This window comes from Macrotis lagotis, chromosome 1 (genome assembly GCF_037893015.1).
Source record: "Macrotis lagotis isolate mMagLag1 chromosome 1, bilby.v1.9.chrom.fasta, whole genome shotgun sequence".
Classification (NCBI taxonomy): Eukaryota; Metazoa; Chordata; class Mammalia; order Peramelemorphia; family Peramelidae; genus Macrotis; species Macrotis lagotis.
In genome coordinates, this window is record NC_133658.1 from 34,988,557 (window position 1) to 35,013,817 (window position 25,261).

Sequence of the window (25,261 nt, forward strand, 5' to 3'; positions counted from 1 at the left end):
TTAGTTTGGAGCACATTTTTACACACACACCCACACACACACACACACACAACCTTGAATATCTGTTTAATGAGTCTAAATTTTTATCATGCATGGTAGTCAAAAGCTACAAACAGAGCTAATTTATAGTCACTATAATCTAGAGAATAACTAGTATTTATAGAGCATTTAACATTTATCTCATTTGATCCACACAACTTAAAGATTTTAATAAGATAGATAAGGATGATAATTTGGATTTAATTGATGTTAAATGGCTTGTCCAAAGTTGTGCATCTTAGTGTGTCTAGGGCAGAATTTGAATTCAGGTCTTCCTGATTCCAGGTCTATTATGCCATCTCAGAGGCAGCCTACTCTTTGCTGTGTCTAAAATAGAAATTGGGAGAGAAAAAAAATATGATAAAAAAATACAAACTCACTATTCATTGTAGGGAAAAAATATGATTAACTGAAGTACTCATGATCAAAAGACTGACTAAATTTTCCTTTGAAAATTACCTTTTATTAGGAGTCAACAGATAAAAGTAGGCTGGAATCTCTCCTATGCCCAGTATATTCCTTCTGGTGGAGGCTGGAAGCAGGCAAGAAATGAGGGTGAATAATCCACAAACTAGTATCTCACCAGGGACCTGAAATGACTCCAAATGCCCAAGGGGTCTCTAGGAAACTGGAACCAAGTGAGGCTTTGAGTCTGGCCCTAAGTCTTGTCATGAGCAGGTACCACTGAACCCTTCGGGGCCTGGGACAAAGGGATGAGTAGATAGATGACTTTGGTGAACTGAAAAGTTAAAGTGGATTCTCCACAAAGGCTTAAGGGTCCCCTTAAGGGATCTTATTGTTGTATATCCTTCCAAGGATATCCTTCAGGACTGGGGAATACAAGAGGAGTGAGAGTCTTTGTCTCCTCAAAGGAAGAGAGAGTTTTTCTACCTTCCCAGGAGACTCAAGACACTGGCATCGAAGGCCAACATGAACAGAATGGTAATTTAATTGAGGGCTGTGTGGAGGGAGCAGAAGAGTCTAAACTGACTGAAAATGGTAATTTTCACAAAGTGGTATCTGATTTCTTTTAGAGCGCAATTTGTTAATCCTGAATGTTCTCTCTCAATCCTCCACCCCCCCAGTAGAATCTGACAAAAGTCTTATTATTTCTTATTATTTCTCCCCCTAACGGGATGATTCAAGCGCTTGGTGAGACCAGAACCTCCCTGAGTTGGTATTTTTCCAACAAAGATCAGCTTTGTTCATGGGACATTTCTTGTTTATTCTATCACTCCAACCCAACTGCTACTTCTCCAAAGGGAAAGCTAAGGAGCTGTTTCTTTGAAAGAACTGCGTGGTTCCATCAGAGCATGAGTTGTTCTCATTTTATTTCAAAAAAGAAACTAATATTAATAAGAGTTAGAAATTTGAAGTCCTTCAAAACAGCCCTCGTTTAATCTTAATGTCAGTTGGGCACAGATCCCCCTGAAAGGTGAATATTTCAGCCTATAGGCACCTCTAAGTCAGTCATGAAGAGTAGGACAGTTCTCTACCTTCCAGCAGTTTTTATTGGAAAAATTCCATGATGAGATTCTTTCATGACAAAATGAATTTAAAACTGATGATAACATGGAACACCATTATTTCTCAGCCAACCAGACTCCAATGAATTTGTTATTCTTTTGTAAAAGAGACCAAAATTATATTTTATTAGTTTTTTACAGTTAAATCAAGTATTCAGACATCTATAGCTATATTTATTTACTTTATCAAAAATGATTTTGTTTTGCAAAGTCTGCAGCCTTCTGGGTTTAAAATAATTTATTTCATAGGTTTTCTTAAATTTCATGTCTCAGAGATACATTATTCAACCAAAGGTGATGAACAGAGACTGTAAAAAGGGAGGAAACACTGAGGAGAAGAAGCAACTGCCAATTTCATTAGAATCTGAGCCCTAACTGGTCAGCTCTCGCTAGGATAAATTTCTGTCTCACCTTTTTGTGCTTACAAAAAACATCAACTGCTGATTTTCCAATGTTGTAAATAAAAGTTTATACAGTTAAGTATGCATTCCATATGACACACAAGGCAACCAAGTAATTCTGCCATGAACGTTAGCATAATGTGTATTTCTGGTCACTGCACTAACATTAAACTAAACTTCAAACCACAAAACATTGGGACTAACATTGACGAGGCGAGCCGAGGCATTTCAGCGCTTACAGAGGATGGCGCCGCACCTCAGGACGGGGCATCATTCGACAAGGGTGGCTGGTGTCCACGTGGCTGCTTTTTTTTGTAAGAAGGCCACCGACAGACAGGGCAGCAGTGGCGGCCCCCTGCCAGCCACATGATGATGCAATTCTGATGGAATACGTGGCCGCAGGGCAAACCCGTTAACAAACACCCGTGGTCAAAGTTCTCTAGACAGACCACGCATTCAGTACAGTGCAGCATGGCGGCAGGCCACACCATCCAGTCAGGCTCTCCGTCTTCACCCGAGTCGTACGACCCATACGACCCACGTCGTCCCCTTTCGTGGGGACCGGTCTGACAATATCTGCTGGCGCAGGAGCAAGCTTCGTTCTTGCGGTGACTTCCTTCTGGAGGGGGACTGGCGGGACTGGGCTGGTGGTCGGACACGTCTGCCTCCCTGGAGAAAGTGTCATTGTTCTCACCGTCTGAGTCATTTTCAGGCTCTTGAGACCCCTCCGACATCTCCTCTTCTGAAGGTGCTCCAAGACACTTGAAACGCCACATCGGCAAGTTTTTAATATAATCGGTTGGTATCAGAGGGTGCAGCCACAGGTCTGGGAAAGCCAGGCGCTCGAGGAACAGGTCGGGATCTTCATCCCAATCTGAGTCCACAGGAAAGTTCTGGAAAGAAGCAATGGGGTGGAAGAGGTAGCTGGTGTACCAGTCCCACAGGCTGGATAGCCATTCCAAATTATTGGCATTCACTTCCTCGGGGTTATGGTGGCGGCGCCGCTTCTTCTCAAAGTAGTCGATTAACAAGCCATGTCCAAGATAGGTGCTGAGGAACAGGGCAGGGTGGGAGGAATAAAACATCCAGTCAGCCCTCACCCAGGAAGCCAGCGTCGTGGTGTTGGAATACCTTAGCAATTTTAAGCTATATTCATAAAAGCTGTCTAAGTAAGGGAGCTGGAGGAAGCCCAGCACCGGCAGCCAGGAAATAATGAGCAGAGAATTGTACGTCCCTAAGGTGCTGATGAGGACAACAAACCGCTTGATAGTGGCACCTTGGGTGATGAACAGGTCCATCCAGGCCATAAGGTTAACTAGGACCAAGCTTAAGACAAACAGATCATTGACTTCAGGCTGCAAGGAGCGCAAAAAGGAATCCATGGCCCGAAGGGAGAGAAATTCACCCGTGTTGTTCCCATATCTATAAATCCCTTCAGGAGTTCTCAGTATATAGGATGGCATGCTGTAGATGCCAATATCAGTCATAGAACTCCGGTTGTGCCAGTTTTCCACATTAACAAAGATGAACTCAACCCTTCCGGTAAACTTAATGCTGAGGGCGGAGAAGAAGGCCGGTGGCTGGTCCAGGTTGGCAAACAGGTAGATCTTCACCCAGTACTGATCACTCCTGTTCCACTCCTCCTTCAGGTGCTCCGCATTATAAATGGTCTTGATGCGAGAAGCCGCGTGAGCGGTTATCCATTTAAAGATATGCTCCGCTTCCATCTTGTGCCCGCTGTACTCCTTGAGCATCACCTTTCCTTTGGAAGTACTGGTCTGAGGCACAGACATAATGAGGGTGGAGCGTATCCAACCTCGCCTCCGGCAATACCTACAAAAAAGGTACAAAAATGAGTCAAGAGCAACGTTTCCAAGAGTCACCAGTGGGCAGCTCTGAATGGGCCCAAGGTTATTACAAAGACACACAGGATGAAAAGTGAGCTAGCTGCCCATCTCTAGCTTCCATTCCCATTCCCAGGCTTGCTTTCAAGAATATTGAGATTTTTCCTGTGGGTATTCCTAGCTCACTAAAGTACTTATTTAAAAAGTCCAAATTGGCATGGCAGAGTATGAGATGGCTGGGAATTGAAGAAATGGGATTTAAAGGATGAGCAGAATTTGGAAATGTGGCATGAAAGAAATACCTGCTCTTTTTTAGGAATTGTCTATTTTTAGTTTCAAATTTTCTCCCATTCTACACCCCTTCCCCCATATGAAGTCACGCAAAACATTTCCTCATTAGTTGTACTGGAAAAACCCCAACCACCAAGAAATGAGAAGGTGAAAAGACAGATTTCAGTCTGCACTCAGAGTTCGTCCCTCCTCCCCCAGGGTGGAGAGCATCACAGGCCACTGCAACTATCAGACTGGCTGACGACTGGTCTGGAGCAGAGGAGCAAGGTCTCCCATGGGCAATCATGCTTATACCATCACTATTAGTGGCCCTGTCACTGCCTTTTGTATCAGTCTTAGGTGACTTCCCTGGTTTCCCGTCATCATTTTGTACATCATATTCCCAGACCATAATTTGTCCAGCCATTCCCCAACTGATTTGCATTCCCTAAGCTTCTCACAAGAGCAACTGGCAGAATTTTTGCCTTTGCTTTCCCCTTTCTTTTCATCTCTTTGGGACACAGCCCTGGTTGTTGTGATACTGTTGAGTCAAAGGTAAGCAGAGTTGTAACTCTCCAGGTATTGTTCCAGATTGTTCTCTAGAGTGGTTGGACCAGTTCACAACTCCACTGGCAGCACATTAGTGTCTGTTTTTTCACATTCTTTCAGCATTTGTCATTTTCTTTTTTTTAATATTAACCAATCTGATAGATGTGACTCAAGAGTTGTTTCAATTTGCATCTCCAGTTATTAGTGATTTACAGTCTTATTTGACCTGATAGCTTTGATTTCTTCTAAAAACTGTCTATTTATATCCTTTGAACATTTATCATTTGGGGAATTGCTCTTATTTTAGTAATTTTGGTCCAGTTCTCAATTCCTATTGAGAAATGAGATCTTTATCTAAAAAATTTGCTATAAAAATTTCCCCAATTTCCTGCTTTCCTTCTAGAAGTTATTTTTTCTAAATGAACAAAGGTTCACCAAGATTACTGTGATGAATAAAGTAAGGCAGAGGAACTATCTAAAATGTTCCAGACCAGTTGGCCTGTCAGTCTGTCTCCAGTCTCTGTTCATTCTCTCTAGCTAGATTGCTTTCCTTCCTCATCCTCCCTTCAGGCTCCACTCCAGGGTCCAGTTGTCCACAGGCCTCTTCTTGATTATTCCCATGACCCTGAAATAAACCTGGATTGAGGCTGTGTGCAAGCCAACTGGGTCTCTTCATCTCAAGGAGACCAGAAGTACCTTGAGGGCAGGGACCCCCGTAATGGTGACAGCCCCAGCCCCTCCCTCAAAGAGCAGGTTTTTACGTAGTGCTGGTGAATGCAACGAGCACAGCCGCTCCAATGACTAGGATGACCTCAGAGAAGCATATGGATACTTCATTGAGCTGATGCAAAGGGCAAGAAGGAGAGCCAGGAATGAATGCAACCTGGAGGAGGCACAATGACAAAACCACAGAGGACAGAAGTGGAAAATGGGTCCTCTTACGCTTCTCACATCATCTTCCAATGGAAAGAGGTGAGAAGAAAGCCAAAAAGTTGACCTCGGGAAGGAGATGTAAGGCCTCCTCACTGCATGAACTGACTGCCGTAGACCCTCAACAGTCAGGACTGTGAGACAGCCCAGGCCTCTCATTTCTGTTTTAGCAGAGTCGCAGAGCCCCAAGATCTGAATCTTCCCCTTGTGAATGATGGAAAACTACTTCAGATTCAGACAAGGCAGAGAGATAAAGAACATGGTGTTTCAGGATAATTAAACTGGTCGCAGAGTGCATCACACCAGAAGACAGATGCCTGAAAAGTCTGAATTTGTTCCTCTTGTGCTATGCCAGCTTGGGGAAGTCTTGGCTGACTGGTGCAGAGGATGGGAGGGGGTTGCCCGGACCCCAACAGCCTGTTGGTAAGACTGCACTCTTTGTAATCTCAAGGTTCTAGGGAAGTGGCAGGTTGAGGTGACTTAAGGGCAATCAAATAGCCACAGCCTTGGATGGAAAGGCAGGACTCCAACAAGAAGGGGGTCAGAGCCAGGAAGGCAACTCCAGGCTTCAACACTACCCAAATGGCCAGGAAAGCCCTAATGGGGAAGCATAAGGGACAGAGAGAAAAGAAATGGAGCCGCAAGACTTGATCACTAACAGCTCAAGCCAAAAGAGAGCCCAGAGCCCACAGGTACTCTCTTCAAATCAAAGGAAGGAGTTCTGTCAAAAGAGAAACGCTCCTGGTGTTGAATTCCAGAAGCACCATCAGGCCTCTTTACTGAAGGAATGCTGGGCCTCTGACTGGAGTTTTAAAAAAGACACAGAAACATTCTCCAGATGGATTCTCCTCCTCTCAGCCTGCACAACTCGAAGAGTTTACAGGCCATACACCTCACTTAGCATCACCACCAGCTGTTGGTTGTCCAGCTCCCTTATGACAACCCTGCCTTCATAAGATCTACAGATTAATCAGGAGAATCTGAGGGGCTCACCTTGGGTCGCTTGAGCAGTTAAAAGTTCCTGTGCGTATTCCAAATCTGGACACCTTTTTCACCATTTTCTCCCAGTGGAATTTCCCCACTAGAGGGCTTCTGTCACTTGCTATGACCTACAACCAAAAGGAAAGACAGATTTTAATTTCCAAAATTAGAATCAATCCCACAATTTAGTTGCCTAAATAAGCCGTTCTTACCCTCAATGTCTAGTTCTTATATCATCATTTCCCCTTAAAATGCTACCTGATAAAATGGACAACAGAAAAGGCAGAAACAACAGACCTTTCCATTTCTTGAGCATCTGCGTACAGAGCCGGAGAGCAGCCCTGCTGAGCTAAACAGCAAGCTAGCTTCTTTTACTGAGGAACACCCCCAAAGTCAGATATTCCAGGCAAAGAAGTCCTCTATCTGCTGACACATCAGACAAGGTCCTTCACCAAGGTCCTAGGTCTGACCATTCATTTTGTGATATACCTGGGGAAAGGAGCTTTCTGGGAAAGTTCCCAACTGTCACTCACTCTGAGCCATAATTCACCCCAGGCAATTCCCAACTGGGGTTCAAGTCATTCCAAGCCCTGACAGCCTTTTCCTAGATCAAATTCCCAGATGTCTCCATCAGGGAGGAAAAAATAGAATCTGCCCTGGGTCATACACTCATTAAATGGTTTTAAACAGTGAGGATAAGAAAAAAATCATCAATAATGTTGGCTGCTCAGAAAAGGCGATTTTTGAAATGCTAAATTAATAAATTATAAATTATGTTTAAAGACCCAATTATCCATAATGACAAATGATGGCTAATCCTCATTTCTAACTTTATGCAGAGGTTTGTAGCCTGCTCAGATAAAATGCAGACTGACTACACAGTGCCTAATTTTTCTTTTTCTTTTTTTTAAAGATTTTATTTATTTTGAGTTTTACAATTTTTCTCCTAATCTTACTCTCTCCACCCCCCACAGAAGACAATTTGCCAGTTTTACATTGTTTCTATGTTGTACACTGATCCAAATTGAATGTGATGAGAGAGAAATCATATCCTTAAGGAAGAAACATAAAGTATAAGAGATAGCAAGATCGGACAATAAGATATTTTTTTCCCCTAAATTAAAGTTAATAGTCCTTGGTCTTTGTTCAAATTCCACGGTTCTTTCTCTGGATACGGATGGTATTCTCTATTGCAGACAGCCCCAAATTGTCCTTGATTATTGCACTGAGTGCCTCATTTTTTCATAACACCTGAATTTAGAAGAATTCCCACTAATCAAGATGATTCTGAAACAGAACTATTAAAAAAGGCTTAAACTAGTTCCCTAACTTTTTGGTCTCAGGACCTCATCATGCATCTCTCCTGGAACTCATCATTCTGCTAGATGCACCCCCCTCTTAAACTCATCCCCACTCAGCACCCCATCCCCACACCAAACCCCAGATAGATCGGAGAGGGTATAGGTGGGACAATGGAGATCCTGCCTCATTTGAGATCATTTAGAGAAGCTGTTATCTTTCCCTCCCTTGCCTGAATTTCATGGCCTCCAGAAACCCATCACTGCAAGAAGAATCCACTCTGGAATCCACTCCCACCAACTCTGGGCATTTACCAACTAGCCTTGGTGGGTACAAACCCCATGCCTATCCTCACCCCCCCCAGTCCCCAGCTCCCTCCCTTCCTTAGACAAAGGCAGGGACCCTTTTGTGCTTTTGTCTTTCTATAGTTTAACACAAAGTATTTTATTATTATTGTTCAGTTTTTTCAGCCGTGTCTGATTTTTTGTAATGTAAAACCCCATTTGGGGTTTTCTTGGCAAAAATACTGGAAGAGTTTGTCATTTCCTTTTCTAGCTCATTTTACAGATGAGGAAATTGAGACAAATGGGGTGAAGTTCAGGGTCACCCAGCTAGAAAAGGCTTGAAGCTGGTTTTGAATTCAGGTTTTCCTGACTCCTGGCTGGTGCTCTCTCCACTGTACCACCCAGCTACCCACCTGGCAGAGAGTATTGACTGGCTCCCTTTACACTCTACAATACCTTGAGGATGCCCTGAAATGTCCCTCCTTCCTTCCGAACTCCCCCTTCCCATCACCAGCACCAGGCGGATGCCCCAGGCTGGTCTGCCTCCTTCTTAGCCCCTGACCCAATCTGCTGCTCCATCACTCCACTGAGTACAACAATGGTGTCCCCTAAGTGTTGGGAATATAAAATGGGAGAGACAACATGCAAACAAACAAATCCAAAACAAGTTAGTGGGGGAAAGGAAAGCATCAACAGAGGGTGGGCGCTGGCATGGAGAGGGCTTGGGGACTCAAAGGAAGCCAAGGAGGCCAAGTCATAGGGAGGAGGGAGAGCATCCCAGGCACTGGGGGATAGTCGGAGAGGAAGTCCAGACAGAGGGATGGCTTGTCTCATTCAGGAACAGCCGGGAGGCCAGTCCATGGAGGGGGCTGTGTGCATGTGGGGAAGGGTCAGGTCAGAGGGGGCAAGGGGAGGAGGGACCTTGAATGCTGAACGGAGAATTTTTTGTTTGTTCCTGGAGACAACAGGGAGCCACTAGAGGTTACCGTGTAGGGGGAGGTGACATGGTCAGACCTTTAGGGAATCATGTTGGTGGCTGAATGGAGACTGGACTGGAGTAGGGAGAGATTTGAGGCAGGGAGACCCCCCAGCACTATTGCAATAGGCCAGGAGGGAGAGGATGAGGGGCTGGACTAGGGTACGAGCAGAGGAGAGAAGAGAAATCAACTGGGTTTGGCACTGGACTAGATCTGGGCCGGATGAGAGGAGTGATCCAGGATGCCTCAGATTGTGAGCCCAAGGCTGCTGAGACAGTGCCAGGGGTGCGGGGGGAGCTTGGGGGGGGGAAAGAATACAAGTGATCTTTTGGACAGTATGGTTTAAGATGTCCACTGGCCATCCCGTAGGTAGATGGAGATGTAAGATTGGAGGTCAGCAGGGAGACTGGGGCAGGAAAGGAGAACCATCAACATAGGACAGCAACTAACTGATGAGACTCCCGAGGGACGTAGCATAGAGGGACAAGAGTAGAGAGTCCATTTGAGGGACACTTCTAAAAGGTGTGATCTGGGTGGAAAAAGGATCAACAATGGCAAAGGCTGCAGAGATTAAGGAAAAGGAGGACTGAGAAGTCACTGAATGCAGCATCTAAGAGCTCACTGATCACTTTTAGAAAGGGCAGTTCTGGTGGCGTGATGAGCTCAGAAGTCAGTTTATAGGAGGAGACTGTGAGAGGAGATGAAGTGGAGACATCGCTTGCGGACACCTTTTCAAGGAGTTTGGCTACAAAGGACCATGGTTAGCAGAGAAGGAAGGACCAAGGGAGGGTTTCTCAAGACAGAGGAGATCTGGGCCTGTTTGGAGGCAGGAGGAAATGAAGCGCTAGGCAAGGAGAAGAGTGAGGGTGACAGGAGACAATCTGAGGGAGAAGACGGATGGTATAGGACTGCTGAGCAGCCAGAGGGGAGTAGGAAGGAGGAAGGATACCTCCTCATCGGAGGCAAGGAGGGAGAGAGTGGCTAAGGCAGCTGAGGGACAGGAGATGAGGAAGACGAGGAAGCTCACAGTGAATGACCCAATTTTTCCTGTAAAATATGAGGCAGGGCACTCAGCTGGGAGTGTGGAGATCAGGGGGAGCCAAGCGAGGGTTGAGGAGAGAGGAGAAGATTCAAAGAGCTCCTGGGGCCAGTGGGAGAGTGGAATGATAAAGGAGGTAGAGCTGCCCAGCAGCAGAAGGCCCAGGGAAGGGGCCTGTCCCAACTTTTGTTCAGCAGCCAAGAGTGAGGGGGATGATCCAAGACTGAGGGTGTCATCGATGGTCTAAGGGGGCTAGGGATTCAAGGGGGAGGACCCTCTGGCTCACCAAGGATTCAAGATGGGGAGAAAAGGGGAGAGAGAAAGGTCAGTGTGGGGGAATCCAATAGAAAATCCCATTCGGCTTTGAGATCCCTCCCCAGACTCTCCTCCTTGCCCTCTCTTCCTTGCCTCCGCTTGGACCTCCTGGGGGCTCCTCATAGGACACTTCTATGTTCTTGATCTGACTCCACATGTTTTCCCTCTGGGTTACCTCCAGGGTATCCTGTGTCTGTCCTCTTGGTAAAGAATTATTTGCACATTAGACTGCCTGTCCTTGAATCCTCAGAGTTCAGCCCAGAGAGCTTCTTGGCTTGACTTACCTTGGCCAAGGACCTGCACTCCTAGGTCCACCCCAGGGCCAGTGCCTTTCCCGTCCCTAAGCTTCACTCTGAATTTCAACATGACTGCCCTTATTTTTGAGGCTATTTCTGGAGAATCACCAGAGCACTTTAAAGGATGGAAAGACCTTACAAACAGTTCATCTCATGGGCTCTGCCCATTTTACCAGAGGAGAAAATGAGCCAGAAAAGTCATATGGCATTTCCAAATATACCCAGCTAGGTAGCGTCACCAGGCCCCAGGGCTCTCCATTCAGTAGCTAAGCATCTGTAAGGACCCTACTGTGTGCCAACACTGGACAGATAGTCTGCTAGGAGGGGAGGACACACAAACACCAGGAGAAGGAGAGGGAGAGCTGAATGTTGCACATCCCAGAGGAGAGATGGCTTTCCTTTAGGAAGGTGGGCATCAGTGCCAGCTGGTGGAAGAAGGGGGGGCCCCTGAGCTGAGCCTCAAGAGCAGGAAGTCCCTTGAACAGAATGAAACTGGGACTGCTGACTTGGAGAAGATAGTGGAAGTCCACTCCTGGCAAGGGGAAAGCCTTAAGTAAACATCCACACTAATCAAGACAAAGCAGGAATACAACAAGGTACAAGGGAAAATCCCAGAATGGAAATGTAGACAAAAGGCTGGGAGGAGTGGGTTGGAATCATTGGGGGGGGGGGGGTTCATTCTTAAATACCTCTGAATTTGGTAGCAACAGAGAGCCCTGACAGGATTCTGAACAGAGGTCTTGGGTACAGGTGGCAATGCTCCCTGGGTATTGGGGTAGGAAGGACCTCAGAGTTCATCCAGTACAGACAAAAACAAGATTGTTCTCTACCTTGATTCCCTGCCCCACCCTCCAGGGGTGAGGAAAGACCCTCCCCTAAAGCAACTTAGCACATAAGGCCGATTTTGGAACCCAAATATAATCCCTATGATGTTTCATCTTCTGTTCTGATCTAGGCAATGACAAAGCACAGATCAGGAGGATGAATGCCAAGGTGTGCTGCCCACTCCTGACAGAGAGAGAGAGAGAGAGAGAGAGAGATGCATTTCTGGACATGGTCAGTATGGGGTTTTGTCTGGTTTGACTGTGCATATTTGTTCAAAAGGTTTGGTTTGGGGTAGCTAGGTGGCACAGTGGATAGAGCACCAGCCCTGGAGTCAGGAGGACCTGAGTTCAAATCCGATCTCAGACACTTAGTAACTGCCTAGCTGTGTAGCCTTGGGCAAGTCACTTAACCCCACTGCCTTGCAAAAACAAAAACAAAAACAAAAACAAAACAAACCTAAAAACCCAAAAGGTTTGCTTTCTTTTTCAACTGGAATTAAAGGGGGGAGATGAGAAGGAAAGAAAAATTCCTCTTAATGGAAAAATAAAATTTCGTTTTCCTAGATTCAACCTACCAACGACAGTCTATCAAGCTCCTCCTGTAGCCTGTCTCTGAGGTAGCATCTCCTGAAGGTGCCCCAGCTTCCATCACATCTTAGACAGAACAAGCCAACAGCCAGGCAGCAAGTAGGGTCCCTAAGGACACCACTAGAGACCTCTTGGTAAGACAACACTATAGGCCCGATTCATTCATCTGGCTCCACATTTACTTAGTTGTCTTTTTCATTTAACCTACACGTTTTCCCTCTTTGTTAAAACTGAGGCAAATTCCAGCCTATTTTTTCACATTCTTCTGGTCCAGACACTCTAGAATGACCAGTTTCTGATGAAGATCCACTCTCTGGAATACCAATCTCCTTTCTAGGACTTTGCCTGCAATGGGCTGGGAGCCCACTCCAAAGACTACACCTGGGCTCCCCAGTCCTCTCCCACTCCCTACAACTTCACAGTGGTTCCTTTGTCCTTTTTTTTTTTATTTAAGGTTGTTGCAAGGCAATGGAGTTAAGTGGCTTGCCCAAGGCCACACAGCTAGGAAATTGTCTGAGACTGGATTTGAACCCAGGTACTCCTGACTCCAGGGCTGGTGCTTTATCCACTGTGCCACCTAGCTGCCCCTCCTTTGTCCTTCTTCTGGGTTTCTCTTGCTACTGCCATACTTCCATCTTGGGCATCAGCCTCTATGGTGACTCAGTGCATCTCTCCCCCAGGTCCTCCTCCTTGGCACAGCCACAAAGAGCCAGCCCTTCCCTCCTGGGAGCCACCTCTTTTCCTCAACATTATCGAACCCTCTGATTGATCTGCCTGGCAACTGACCCCCAGCTCTGACATGGAGACTTCCAGGGGTGAAGTATGAGCCCCCAGTCCCCATGAGGCCACTACAATCTCCCAACCCACAGGCCTAAGTCCATGAACTAGAATTCCTCTGGGGGTGTACTTATCAAATGCCCCGCCCCCCAGCCCCAGGTTTTGCTGGAGGAGTTTGAGTGAGAAGGAAGGAAAGAAATAGGATTTCTAAAGCCCCTCCCCTCTGCACCAGGCACAGGCATCTCATCTGATCCTCACAACAGCCCTGGAGGCAGATGCGATTATTATCCCCATGTTATAGCAGAGGGAACTGAGGCAGACAGAGGCGAAGCAACTTGTTCAGGGTTACAAAATCAGGAGGTGTCTGAGGCTGGATTTCTACAATAATGAGGATATTCTCATTTTGATGTATTTTGTGAGACATTCTGTTCCTAGAATTCTCACACAAAAATGGAAACGTGAATTCCCCCAAAAGGCCCACCCTTCCTGAATCTTTCCATCCTCCTCTCTCACAAAGGGGTTTCCAAAAGGAAACAAAAACAAGATTCCCTCCTCCTGTTTGTCCTCTTCCTACTCCTCCCTTGCCCCAGCTCTCTTCCTGCCTTCTGCCACACACTCACACAAAGCTCAATGATGGCAGGAAAGAGAAGAAGAGCCTCCTGTACCAGAGACCTTGGGCGTCCACCTGAAGCAGCAGCTGTTTTCACAGCTGTTCAACCACAAGTTTCATCAACAGGAGTCTGTCATCTTTTTTTGGGGGGAAACAAACCTGATTTCATTTTTTCATGATCCTTGAGATTGGGGTGGTGGTGGGGTGTGTGGGACCAATAGGACAGCTCAAGTGTCCTCTGTGGACAGCAGAGGAAGGGAGTCGTCCGTGCTGACCATGCAGCTGTGTGTCAGAGGCCCAAAGATTCAGAGGGGATGGATCGGAAGAGGTAATCAAGTCCAAACTTTCATTTTACAGATGAGCCAAGTGAGGCTTGGCAAGTGTTTGGGGCAAGTTTCAGAGCCGAGTCTCCCTGACTCCAGGACCAGCACTCTACTCCTCAGGCCGCAAGACCTTGGCTCTTTCTTTGTGTTCCCAGAAAAACTTGGGGAGAGCATGGAAGAGGCGCGGGCTGTGGCAGGGGCCACCTTCTGTGTTTACCCAAGGCGGCTCTGAGATCTACTGACGGCCACTCCCTAATCAGTATATGGTCAAGGGACAGGAAGAGGCAACTTTCAGGGCAAGAAATTCAAGTTAACATTAGTCGAGGAAAAAAACCAGACTGTTCTAAATCACTACTGATTAGAGAAATGCACCTCAAACCTATCAGATTAGCTGATAGGACAGAAATGAGAAAGGACAACTACTAAAGGAGATGTGAGAAAACAGGGACACTAATGGAGTTGGGAAGTGTCCAACCACTCTGGAATCATGTCCAAAGGGCTAAAGCCCAGCCCACCCTCCGAGCTGCCATTCCATCACAAGGCCTGTATTCCAAGGTTATCAAAGAAGTCACACATACAAACATTCACAGCAGCGCTTCTGAGACGGCAAAGAGTCGGAAACTGAGGGGAGGCCCATCAACTGGGGAATGGTAGAACAAATGAGTGCGATGGAATAAGCTGGGAAAGATCTAAATTAACTGATACAAACTAGAACAAAATACATGGGAACAGAAATAGAAGAATCATCAGCTGTGAAACACTTAGCTTCTCTGATCAAAACAAAGATCTACCACAATTCCAAAGGACTCAGAATAATAAAAGATGCCCACTGCCACACAGAGAACTAATGGACCCAGTATGGATTGAATCATAATCTCTTTCTCATTCTCTCTTGGGGGTGGGAAATAAGGTAAATGTAGAATTTGCTTTGCATGACTATAAATATTTTAAATAATTTTGTTTTTCTTGTCTTCTTAATGGGTAAGGAAGAGGGGGAAGGAGAGGATTTGGAACTAAAAATAAAACTGAATTTTAAAAAGATTTTTTTGGACAGATTCTCATCTCCTAGGTAATAAGGATGCTTACAATTTATTAGTTGAGTTACAAACAACAATATGGACAATCTTGTGTTTACAATAATTTAGGAGACACCAAAATTGCATTACGACAAGCTTTTGAGCTAAAAAAAAAGATAAAAGGGACATTTATTAGAAAGCTTAGGGCACAAAACAAACACAATTCTAACATTTGAGGGCCATTTAAGGGCCATTCTTAAACTTCCAGAAAATCAATTATCTTGATAATTACCTGAAAGCATAATAGCGATGGATATTTATGCAACTGGCATTTCCTTAGGCTGACACAAATAAGTCTTATGGTTTTTTTCCTTTTTGGCAAGGCTATGGGATTAAGTGGCTTGCCCAAGGTCACACAGCTAAGTAAATATTAAGTGTCTGAGGCTGGATTTGAATCCAGGTCCTCCTGACTGCACCTCCCAGTTGTGCCAGTCTTTTTGATATAAACTGAGTTTTCTTAAAGTTTGATTTAGACAGTTATGTACTCCCTCACCCAAAAGGGAGATATGCCATCCAGCAGACTTCTTCCACCACCACCTCCCCAACAGCATGGGTACAGAGTCATTGCTATGCAGATGACTTTGAAATCAGCATATCCACACCCCCCAACTCCAGTCTGACACTTTATCACTCAATTTTTATGAAGTACCCACTACTGGGATGTCCCTTAGACATTTCAAATTCAACATAATCAAAATAGGATTCGTATCTCTCTTCCTAAACTCAGGCAGCTAGTTGTTATAGGGAGAGAGAGCTGGACTCGGATTCGGGAAGACCTTTGTCCAATCTCGACTCGGATACTTGCTAGCTGGGTGACCACTAAACCTTGCAGCCTCAGCTTCCTCTCCTGTAACATGGTCATTAGCATAGCAACTCCTTCCCAGGGCAGTTTGAAGACTCAAAGGAGATAAAATAAAGGGCCCTGTCCTTTCCCCTATTAGGCCACAGTTCATCCTTGTCCTGGCTGTCACTGCATCAAAGGCTGAGGCAGCTCTCACACACAGAGTCCTCCAGATGATAGGACTGAAGCCAAGCCTGACCACAGCTCTGCCCTCCCCGAGAAGTTTCCCCGGCTCTGGGATATTCGAATGATGAAGCACAGGCCTCGCTTGCACCCTTTAGGATCTGGCTGGGTCCACCTTTCCCAGGAAATTCCTCGTGACTCTCCCTCACACAGACTCTCCCCTTCCCCCTCGCCTAGGAGAGGCCCAAATCTCCCTAGGGCAGCTGTTGGGGCCCCCTTCCCCTCACTGTGGATATAAGGTGTGTGTCTTGTATTGACTTCCCCATGACTAGCATGATGCACATAGAAGGTGCTTAATCAATGATAGTCTTCAATTCTAGGACTGGCCAGAACCACCTGAGACAAAGTCCCAGGGGGCAGGAAATCTGTCCTGCTGGGCTGGGTCAAGCTGACTCTATGGTCACAGCTCTTGAGAAGGCCTGGCTACACTGTGGGAAAGAGAGAAGAGGTTCCCTCCCCTTTTAAGCCATCTCCTCCAAGAGTGCTTCCTTTCAGTCTTCAGCCCTACTGAGCCCCTAGCGCTAACAGAGTTCCTCATCCCAGCCCCCCTTTTCTCCAGTCCACCTGTCTCAAGCGCATCCAGCTAGGTGATGCAGTGGATAGAGCACTAGCCTTGGATTCAAAAGGACAAGAGTTTGAATCCGGCCTCAGACATTTTCCACTTACTGTGTGACCTTGGGCAAGTCACTTCACCCTGACTTGCATTCAGGGTCATCTCCAGTCGTCCTGATCCATATCCGGCCACTGGACCCAGTGGAGGATAAAGTGAGGCTGCTGACTTAGCACAGCACCCACTCACTCAAATCCAATTCATGTGCTCGACATGGCATCACCTCTCTAATGTCGCGGTCTTCTTTGAAAATGAAGGACAAACATTATTTTTCCCATCTCAGGTGCCCATCCTCTTAGAGGATAGACTTCTCTAGAAGTTCGCTCCAATCAGTGACAGGGTCCCCACAACCATTACTAGGCCAGGCAAGGAGGGAAGAAAGCACTCAGGCCAAGAGTTGATAGCTTTTTTTTTTTTAACTTTTCTAAGGCAATGGATTTAATTAATTTGCCCAAAAATCACACAGTTAATATGTTTCTGAGGCCACATTTGAACTCAGGTCCTCCTGACTCCAGGATCAGTGCTCTATCCATTGCACCATCTGGCTGCCCCAAGGACTGAAATCTTAAAGAAGAGTCAATACAAACATTTGGGCACTATTTCTGAAATGTCATCATTTCTCCTTTAGCACTGAAATCCTCCCAGAATAGGGGAGTAGAGATTGATAATCAATGATGTGAAGAAAAGCCCAGAGAGCCTCCTTATCAGATTTACTGATTCCAGAAAGCTTGGGGGCAGTGTGAGGGGCAGGGCCTATATGGGTGTGGGCAGAAGTGGATGGCTGGAACCAGGCCTTCTGGAGACCTGGGATTCCGCATCCAAGGACACAGGCCTGACATGGGCCTGACCAGAATTCTTAGGGACTGTTTTTGAAGGAGATGGATAAGGTAAGGTTTCTTCCAGCTCAGACACTCCTATGATTTTATAAGCTCATATCAGATCAAGGGCAACTCAACTGCAAATGTCTTCAATCATGTCAGTTGATCTTAAAGCCAATGATGGGTTTTCATTTTTCTAAAGGTCGGCATTTCATTATGACTAAGTATTTTCAATTGTTCCAAAATAGCATTACAGAGGGACACAAGCAATAGACAACAGCAAATTTAAGGACATTTAGCTATTGCTTTGGTCATTATCCTAGATTAGGCAAAAATAAAGCAGAAATGTATTTTATTTTATGATATTTTCCCTTTTGAGAGTTGGTTTAGGACAAAAGCCTGTTGTAAGATCCATGAATTCTTCAGGCATTTTAGTGACACAGCAGTTTTAGCAAATATTATGATCTCCTGCCCTAAGAGGCTTCACCTAGCAGGCATCCTCCCTTACTTCCCGACGTTGGAAAGAAGTACATCCGATAAATCCTGGTTGATACACCAATGCAGCATTGGTCCCTCAGTTCTACTAATTCTCTAACACCTCAGTTGAGAGAAGTTAGTACTCACTTGATTCTAACTATGGCAAATCAGTAGAGGGTTTAAGAAATATTTAATTGAGGCAAAGTCAGTGGAACAAAGAAAAAACTGAATATCAGTAGTTCATCACCATTCTATGCCCTGAAGTCAGGGCATAGAACCCTGTGAGGGCTAAGACTCAGGGTTGTGTAATGACAATGAGGAATCTATAGGATTTGGGAAGAGGGTACCAGTGACAGAAGAGAGCCCCGGACCAGGAATGACTGCCATGAGCAGGCAATTGGTATTGATCAATGTAGAGAATAATTGTGCTACATAAAAACTAAGAGAGATGTTATCTTAGTAAGGAGATGGTACCGCTTCCACTGATATACAATTTAAAGGTTTACATAGCATTGGTGAGCAGTAAGATAGTGTGAGCATTGCTTACACTCCTCAGGTAGGTAGTGAGCATTCTTCACACTCCTGTAAGCCTGTAAGGTGGAAAGTGTAGGGTGACAAGCCCCATTTTACAGATAAACGAAACAGAGCTTTGGGTCATGCCTAGTTCAACAGTAAAACCAATGTCAAAGTCATTCTGCTCATATCTCTTGGAAAGAACATCAAGCAATCCACCTCATTGCCAATGACATAGTCTGATCTCATCTTGAATATTTAAGTCTGTTTTATATTTTTCAGGTTGCAGTGGACCCAATAGACAAAGAGTGGCTTAGACCAGGGACACAGGATCACTCAGCTGATCTGACAACAAGCTAATGAAGCCCATTTTCTTCAATGTAGGAAAAAAAAAGAAGAGAGCCACTTATGGTGGTTATTCAGAAAAAAAGAATGTTCCCAGTTACAAGCCGAGAGAAATAATCTCAGATACTATGCATCATGTGGGAGATTGTTGAGCTCAGGATCAGAAGGAGCCTGCCAAACGGCTGGTGGAGGGTCCTGTCTCTTTGCCTGGGCTCCCTCCCACAATCATCCCTCTGCAAGTCCCTTCCATACACCCATCTCACACCTTTTCAACCAGGTAGTTTATCTACAGAGACTTGATTTATCTTTTTTAAACCCACAGAACCTACATGAAGATATGTGGAGAGCTATTATCAGCAGCACAACACTTCCCTAAACAATTTCTCAATGTCACAGAAAAAAGCCAAACTGCAGAGAAGCTGGTAGCTAATTTGAGTCAGGAGATGGAGATAATGGAAGATTAAGGATACAAGTGGCCACGAGCACTGAAAGCAGGGGGGCCTGGGTGCAAGGCCAAATTTGTGTACACACATATACACACACATACACACACTCTCTCTCTCTTTCTCATACCCACTCCCCCCCTCCACCAGGCTCATATCAGTCAACCTTTGGATGCCCCAGAAAATGCTCTCAAACTTGACCTTTTGGAAATAGGGCCAAGCTGTGTGATCTGTCACCTGCCAATGGCATCACAAGCCTAGCCCATCTGAAACAAAGAACTCAGAGAGCAAAACCAGATTCATCTGATACAAAGAGAGAGTTGAAATATGTCCCCTTGGTAAAGAAGGACTAGCCCCTGGTAAATCAGCAAGCATTTTGGAAGAGCAGAGCCCCTTTAAGCTAACTCCTCTCTATTTGGAGACAACAGTTCTAGTTAAACATTTTTGGAAGAAAAAAAATAACAAACAAGGCAGTGGCCTATAGAATATTTGTATTTCCTCAATTTCAATAATGATTTTAAAAACATAACTTTCGAAAGGGTGTGAAGATTTCTGCCCTGAATGACTTAGTTGGATTAGCTCAGAGTGCCAATGTCTGGGGTACCATGATTTATTTGTCCAGTTAACTTGGTACTGGGGAGGAATGCCTTGGTTCCACTCTCGGAGAACTTTCCAGACATCTCACTAGATACAAAGGAAGCCACAGGAAAAAAAAGGTGGGCACAGAAACCATTCCAAATCATCACCCCTGGGAAAATAATTTCTCATGTGACCAACTCCTTCAAATGCCTCTCCAAGTTGTGGAGGTAACTCTGGGCTCTCACAGCAGAGCCAAGCCCTGGTGTGCAAGCCCTGCGAACAAGAGGCTGTCATCTACCATCGCTGACACAGGGTGGGCAAATCCTGAGAGCTTCATCAACAGAAGCAAGAGTTCCAGTTGATGATCATGATCATGTGCAAAAACTGGGACTTGCATGTTCCCTGGTGGAAAGGATACCCCAGTAGAGGAAATATACCATTAGTGTTGATGGTGGCTAAAGGCATCTTCTGCAAAATTCACAAGGGCCAGCTCTAGTTTGTTAGCATTAGTTTCCCAAGAGTCAATAGGTCAATTTGGTCCTTTTGGAACAAAGTTTATCTTTTCCACTTCTGAGTAATTTAATTGGTCAATTTTTAAACAATACATTTTGTAGGTAGGGACTATTTCATCTGCACTTCTTATCTCTCACAGGACCTAGCATGTCATCCAGCTTTCACTCGATTCCCATAAAAGGTACCCATTTGGAAACACCTTTGTTAAAAATCTCCAGTCTTTATATGCCAGTGTTTATTCCAACAGGCCCTTAGAAATCTGTTCCTGGCCAACACAAACTCAGGTGATAAGAAGACAAATCTGAATTCTGGGAATCTATATCTGGAAAGTCAATATTCAAGTATGCTCTGGTCCATTGGTCTTGCCCTGATATTCTACCAAGTCAGAAAATTGCCAGCATCAATCAACTGATACAGAATAGGGGTCAATGGGACAGGCTACCCAATTTACTCTATCATTTTAGCAAGGTTAAACCCAGCTAAGACCTCCTTGAGGAGCCCCAATGGAAATAAATCCTAAGGGGCAAGAGATGAAATGAGCAACAAGTTTCTTCTCACAAATCTAAACAAATCGAAGTTGATACAGCATTAATAAAGCATTCAATGGCTGCACAAATTGTGCTATATGAATGTGATGAAATTCTACTGTTCTGTAAGAAACGATGAGCAGGGAGATTTCAGAAAAATCTGACGTGAACTAATGCCGAATGAAGTGAGCTGAACCAGAACATCGAACACGTTAACAGCAACGATGTGTGATGGACTACGATAGACTTAGTCTCATATCTCTGAAGTACAATGATCAAAGACAATTCTAAAAACTTTGAGATGGAAGATGCCATCCATATATCCAGAGAAAGAACCATGGAGTCTGAATGCAGATTAAAGCAAATTATAAATTATTTTCATTTTTTAAAATTAATTTTATGTTTTTTTTGTCCTTTTTTTCTGATTCTTCATTGACGACATAACTAATATGGAAAGATGTTTAACATGACTGTACACACATAGACTGTATCAGATTACTTACTGTCCTGGGGAGTGAAAAAACTGTGGAACTCAAAGTCTTATAAAAAAGGTGAGTGTTAAAACTATCTTTGTATGTAACTGAAAAAAAATTAAAATAAAAAAAGAGAAACAAAAACTTTCAAGAACTCTTAACTGATGGGTAGGCAAACCTGAATGACACAAGAAACAGAGTCGCCCTCCCACTCATTGCTCCCTCAAGAGGATCAGTTTCTTCATCTATGAAATGGGCACAACTGCCACCCCCTCTTCCCCCCATAAATGGAGAATCTTGAGATAAGGATGAAAACTTGAAAGGACCTTATAAACAAGAGCTAGCACTACTTGTCAGATTACCCAAACAACAAACCTTTCTTGAACCCTTGCTATGGGCCTGCTAGGTGCTGGGGAATTCACAGGCCCTGTCCTCTAGGAGCATCCCTTCTATTCAGGCAAACAACACACACACACACACACACAATATAGACATAGCAAAGCAAATACAAGATAATTTGGAAGGGGAGAGGCCTGAGCACCCCAGGACACCAAGAAAGGGACCTGGGCCTCTGTTTGAAGCAACCCAGATTCTCTCTGAGATGTGGGTCCAAAGTCCTGTGAGATATGAAGGTCATTTACAGGTGCATTCTATATATGTGGCTCAGAAGATTGCTGGCCTGGAGGAAGGAACACCTCAGACACTTCCTTAACTGCCTAATTACAACTGAACCTCTCTGAGCCTCTGTTTCTTCATTTATAAAGTGGGACAATCCCAGGGTTTCAGTGAGGACCCAAGGTGCCAGTCAGACATAACCTCTCTCCAGAAATGTTTGTTATGGCTGATGTCGCCTGTAGTACAGAGAGGAAAGGACTTGGCTCAGGTCACAGAGCAAGTCAGTGGTGCCACAGTGGTCTCCACAGCAAGGCCCTGAATCCTTGCTCAGTCTTCATTCTATTCTACCTGGCTCCCTCCGAGCTCCAAGGAAAAGAAGGGAAAAAAAGTTCCTAAACTGGATTTCCAAAGCCTGAACAACACACAACTAGTTCTATGACTTTAGGCAAAATCTTGGGGTCATTTTTTGTAGGGTCCTAAATGGTCCTAAAGTGCCATGACTTTATTGAACCTGTTTTGCATTTTCAAGAGGAAAAACTGTCATTTAGTCAATGTTTCAAACACTGGCCGACCGGCTTCATCTTGCCTGTACTTTCATCGCCACAGACACAATGTTTCAAACACTGGCCGGACCCCCTTCGTCTTGCCTGTACTTTCATCGCCACAGACACAATGTTTCAAACACTGGCCGGACCGCTTCATCTTGCCTGTACTTTCATCGCCACAGACACATTGTTTCAAACACTGGCCGGACCCGCTTCATCTTGCCTGTACTTTCATCGCCACAGACACAATGTTTCAAACACTGGCCGGACCCCCTTCGTCTTGCCTGTACTTTCATCGCCACAGACACAATGTTTCAAACACTGGCCGGACCCCCTTCGTCTTGCCTGTACTTTCATCGCCACAGACACAATGTTTCAAACACTGGCCGGACCCGCTTCATCTTGCCTGTACTTTCATCGCCACAGACACAACTTGAATCTCAACAGTTTTTCTAGTTGGTTTGTTTTTAAAGAGCTTCAAAAGCAGACGGAACAACACAATCAACCACCCAATCACTGCAGCCTGGGGAACAGGGAGGGAAAAAGACAATGGTCTAGACAACTGAATAGAGACAGGCACTCAGTCTTCCTTTCATTCCCCTGGGATTCAATAGCCAACAGTTGAGGCGCAAAAGCTGCCAGCTGCCCACCATCACTGCATCACAGGCCAGAACAGCTGGCTCAGAAGAGCACCTCCACAGAAATCATGGAGACAGGTAAGCCCTTCTCTGGCAAGGTCACCTCTCCCGCTTGGGTTCTAAAATGAAGATGAATGAACCATGGATCCCAGTACCTGAACCAGCCAAATTCCATCTTTGGTGTCTTCCACGAGCTCATAAAAGTGCATTTCACCACTGAAGTTGGTGCTAGAAGCAGACTCTGATGCTTCTTCTTCCTTGAGTGCAGAATAAAGCTCACCTTCCATCAGGTCTCCTAAATAAGAAAAAAGAATTAGAGAAACTAAAACTTCAAAAGGGACAAAAGGGCAAATATTCATCTCTAAACCTACTTCTTCCATGTCTGAAATGAGCTTTACACAGCTAAACTCTCTGTTGCTTTACTTGTCCAGACATAAAAATGGAGTTTACACTGGCAGAATTTCTATCAACAGCTAACAACAAATCGTAACACTCATAAGGCTTTGTACGGGGTCTCTTTTTGCTTCGGCCACATATGACTTTATAAGCAGTTGATAGTTTTAAGTAACTGTCATTTAAAAGATTTAACAACTGGGACGTAGAAGGCCTTGGCTGAGGTCACGAGGCGAATGAGTGATGGGACCAGAGGTAGGATTAAAGGTCAAAATTGGACCTCTCAGGGCAATGGAAATAAAATGGTGAATTTTCATCCTCAAGTGAAGTCTAGGGAAGAGCACTTCACTAACCGTCTAGATTCTGACTCAGATGAGATAAAATACCATCCTGGGCCAATAGGGCCCTCTGACTCAGATGAGATACAATACCATCCTGGGCCAATATGGGCCCAGTTCCTTTTCAGGTTTTAAAAGGCTGTCAGCAACAACCCAGTTGTGTCGTTTTTTAGACAACTTTAATTTCATCGACTAGGCCTAAGACTTCTAGAACAAATCTCGCAGATAGCTCTGACATCAGTAGTGCATATTTATTCATCTGCTTTTGACTTGGGTTAGCACAATGCATTTTATTAGAAACCCCCCCCCAACAAATCATTCTTGAAAAGGAAGGATACAATTAATCTGTAAAGGGAAAAACTGAAGTTTTTCAATAGAAAAAGGGAGCCCGGGTTTGTCCTACAATGGCTCACTAACATTTGGAATCCCCTTCAAATCACAACCTGAAAGTTCTCAGTTAGAGTTAATATTCCTCTCTACCATCTGGCGTGGCTGCAGGAGGCCTCCGAGGGGGGCCACGACACTCAAAACAAGCGGGCCGGCCCCGGCTTCCCGCGGCATCCCGACGCCCAATCGACCTTGCCCACGGCCCCAGAGAAGGCAAGTGTGAGCGCCCGTCCGCATTTCCTTCGGTGCCAGCCTGCCTTTGGGGGAGGGGAGGGCAGAAGCACAGAGATACAATGTTGCTCCCGGGGGTCTGGGGCCGTTTCAGGGCTGGGGATGGGGCGGGCGGCCCGGACGGCGGGTCACACGCGTCCGGGCTGCAAGGGGGAGATGGCCCCGGATCCCGCCCGCCCCGTCCTCGGGGCGCACGGGGGGCTCGGCTCGCCCGCGGGCCCGGGGCCGGACGAGCATGGGGGCCGGAGCCCGGCCCGGGGCACGAGGCCGCCGCCCACCGCGCCCGCCCGCACCCCGCCGCGGGTCCGCGCCCGGCCCGGGCCCGTACCCGACTTCTCCACCAGCGCGCGCACGTCCTTCTTGTCGGGCAGGCCCGAGTAGCCCAGGCCGCGGCACTCCAGGATGGTCCGCAGCTTGCGGAAGCTCAGCGCCACGGGGTCCACCAGCTGCGTGGCCAGGATGCCCGTCTCGTACCAGACGATGGCCTCGAAGAAGCGGGCCAGCACGAACAGCAGCAGGAAGTAGAGCAGCAGGAAGGCCAGCTTCAGCCACATCTCGGCGCCGGGCGGGGGCCGGCGGGCGCGGCCGGGCTCAGCGGCCCAGGCGGGGGCCCGGGGCCATGCCGCGGGGGGCGCCCCCTGCGATGCGGCCGGGCCCCGGCTGCTCCAGGGCGCGCCCCGCGGGCCTAGGCGCTGGGCTCCGGGAGTCCCGCCCGAGCCGGGCCCGCGGCTCCCGAGTCCGAGGCGCGGCCGAGCGGCGCCGCCTCCCCCTGCCGGATGCGCTGCGGCCGCGGCCGAGACATAACAAGTGACGTCAGGGGGCGGGGCGGGCGGGGCGGGGCCGG

General features: G+C 46.2%; 1 protein-coding gene across 1 annotated transcript; it reads right to left on the reverse strand.

The window, feature by feature from the left end:
- Positions 1 to 255: 255 nt before the first annotated feature.
- RNF103 (ring finger protein 103) lies at positions 256 to 24,986 on the reverse strand. Its single transcript, XM_074196927.1, has 4 exons — positions 24,746 to 24,986; positions 23,224 to 23,363; positions 6,553 to 6,668; positions 256 to 3,799 (listed from the first exon to the last, which is right to left on the reverse strand). The coding sequence occupies exons 1-4, from the start codon at positions 24,969 to 24,971 to the stop codon at positions 2,224 to 2,226; spliced, it is 2,058 nt and encodes a 685-aa protein (XP_074053028.1). The 5' UTR covers positions 24,972 to 24,986; the 3' UTR covers positions 256 to 2,223.
- Between the last annotated feature and the right edge of the window lie 275 nt (positions 24,987 to 25,261).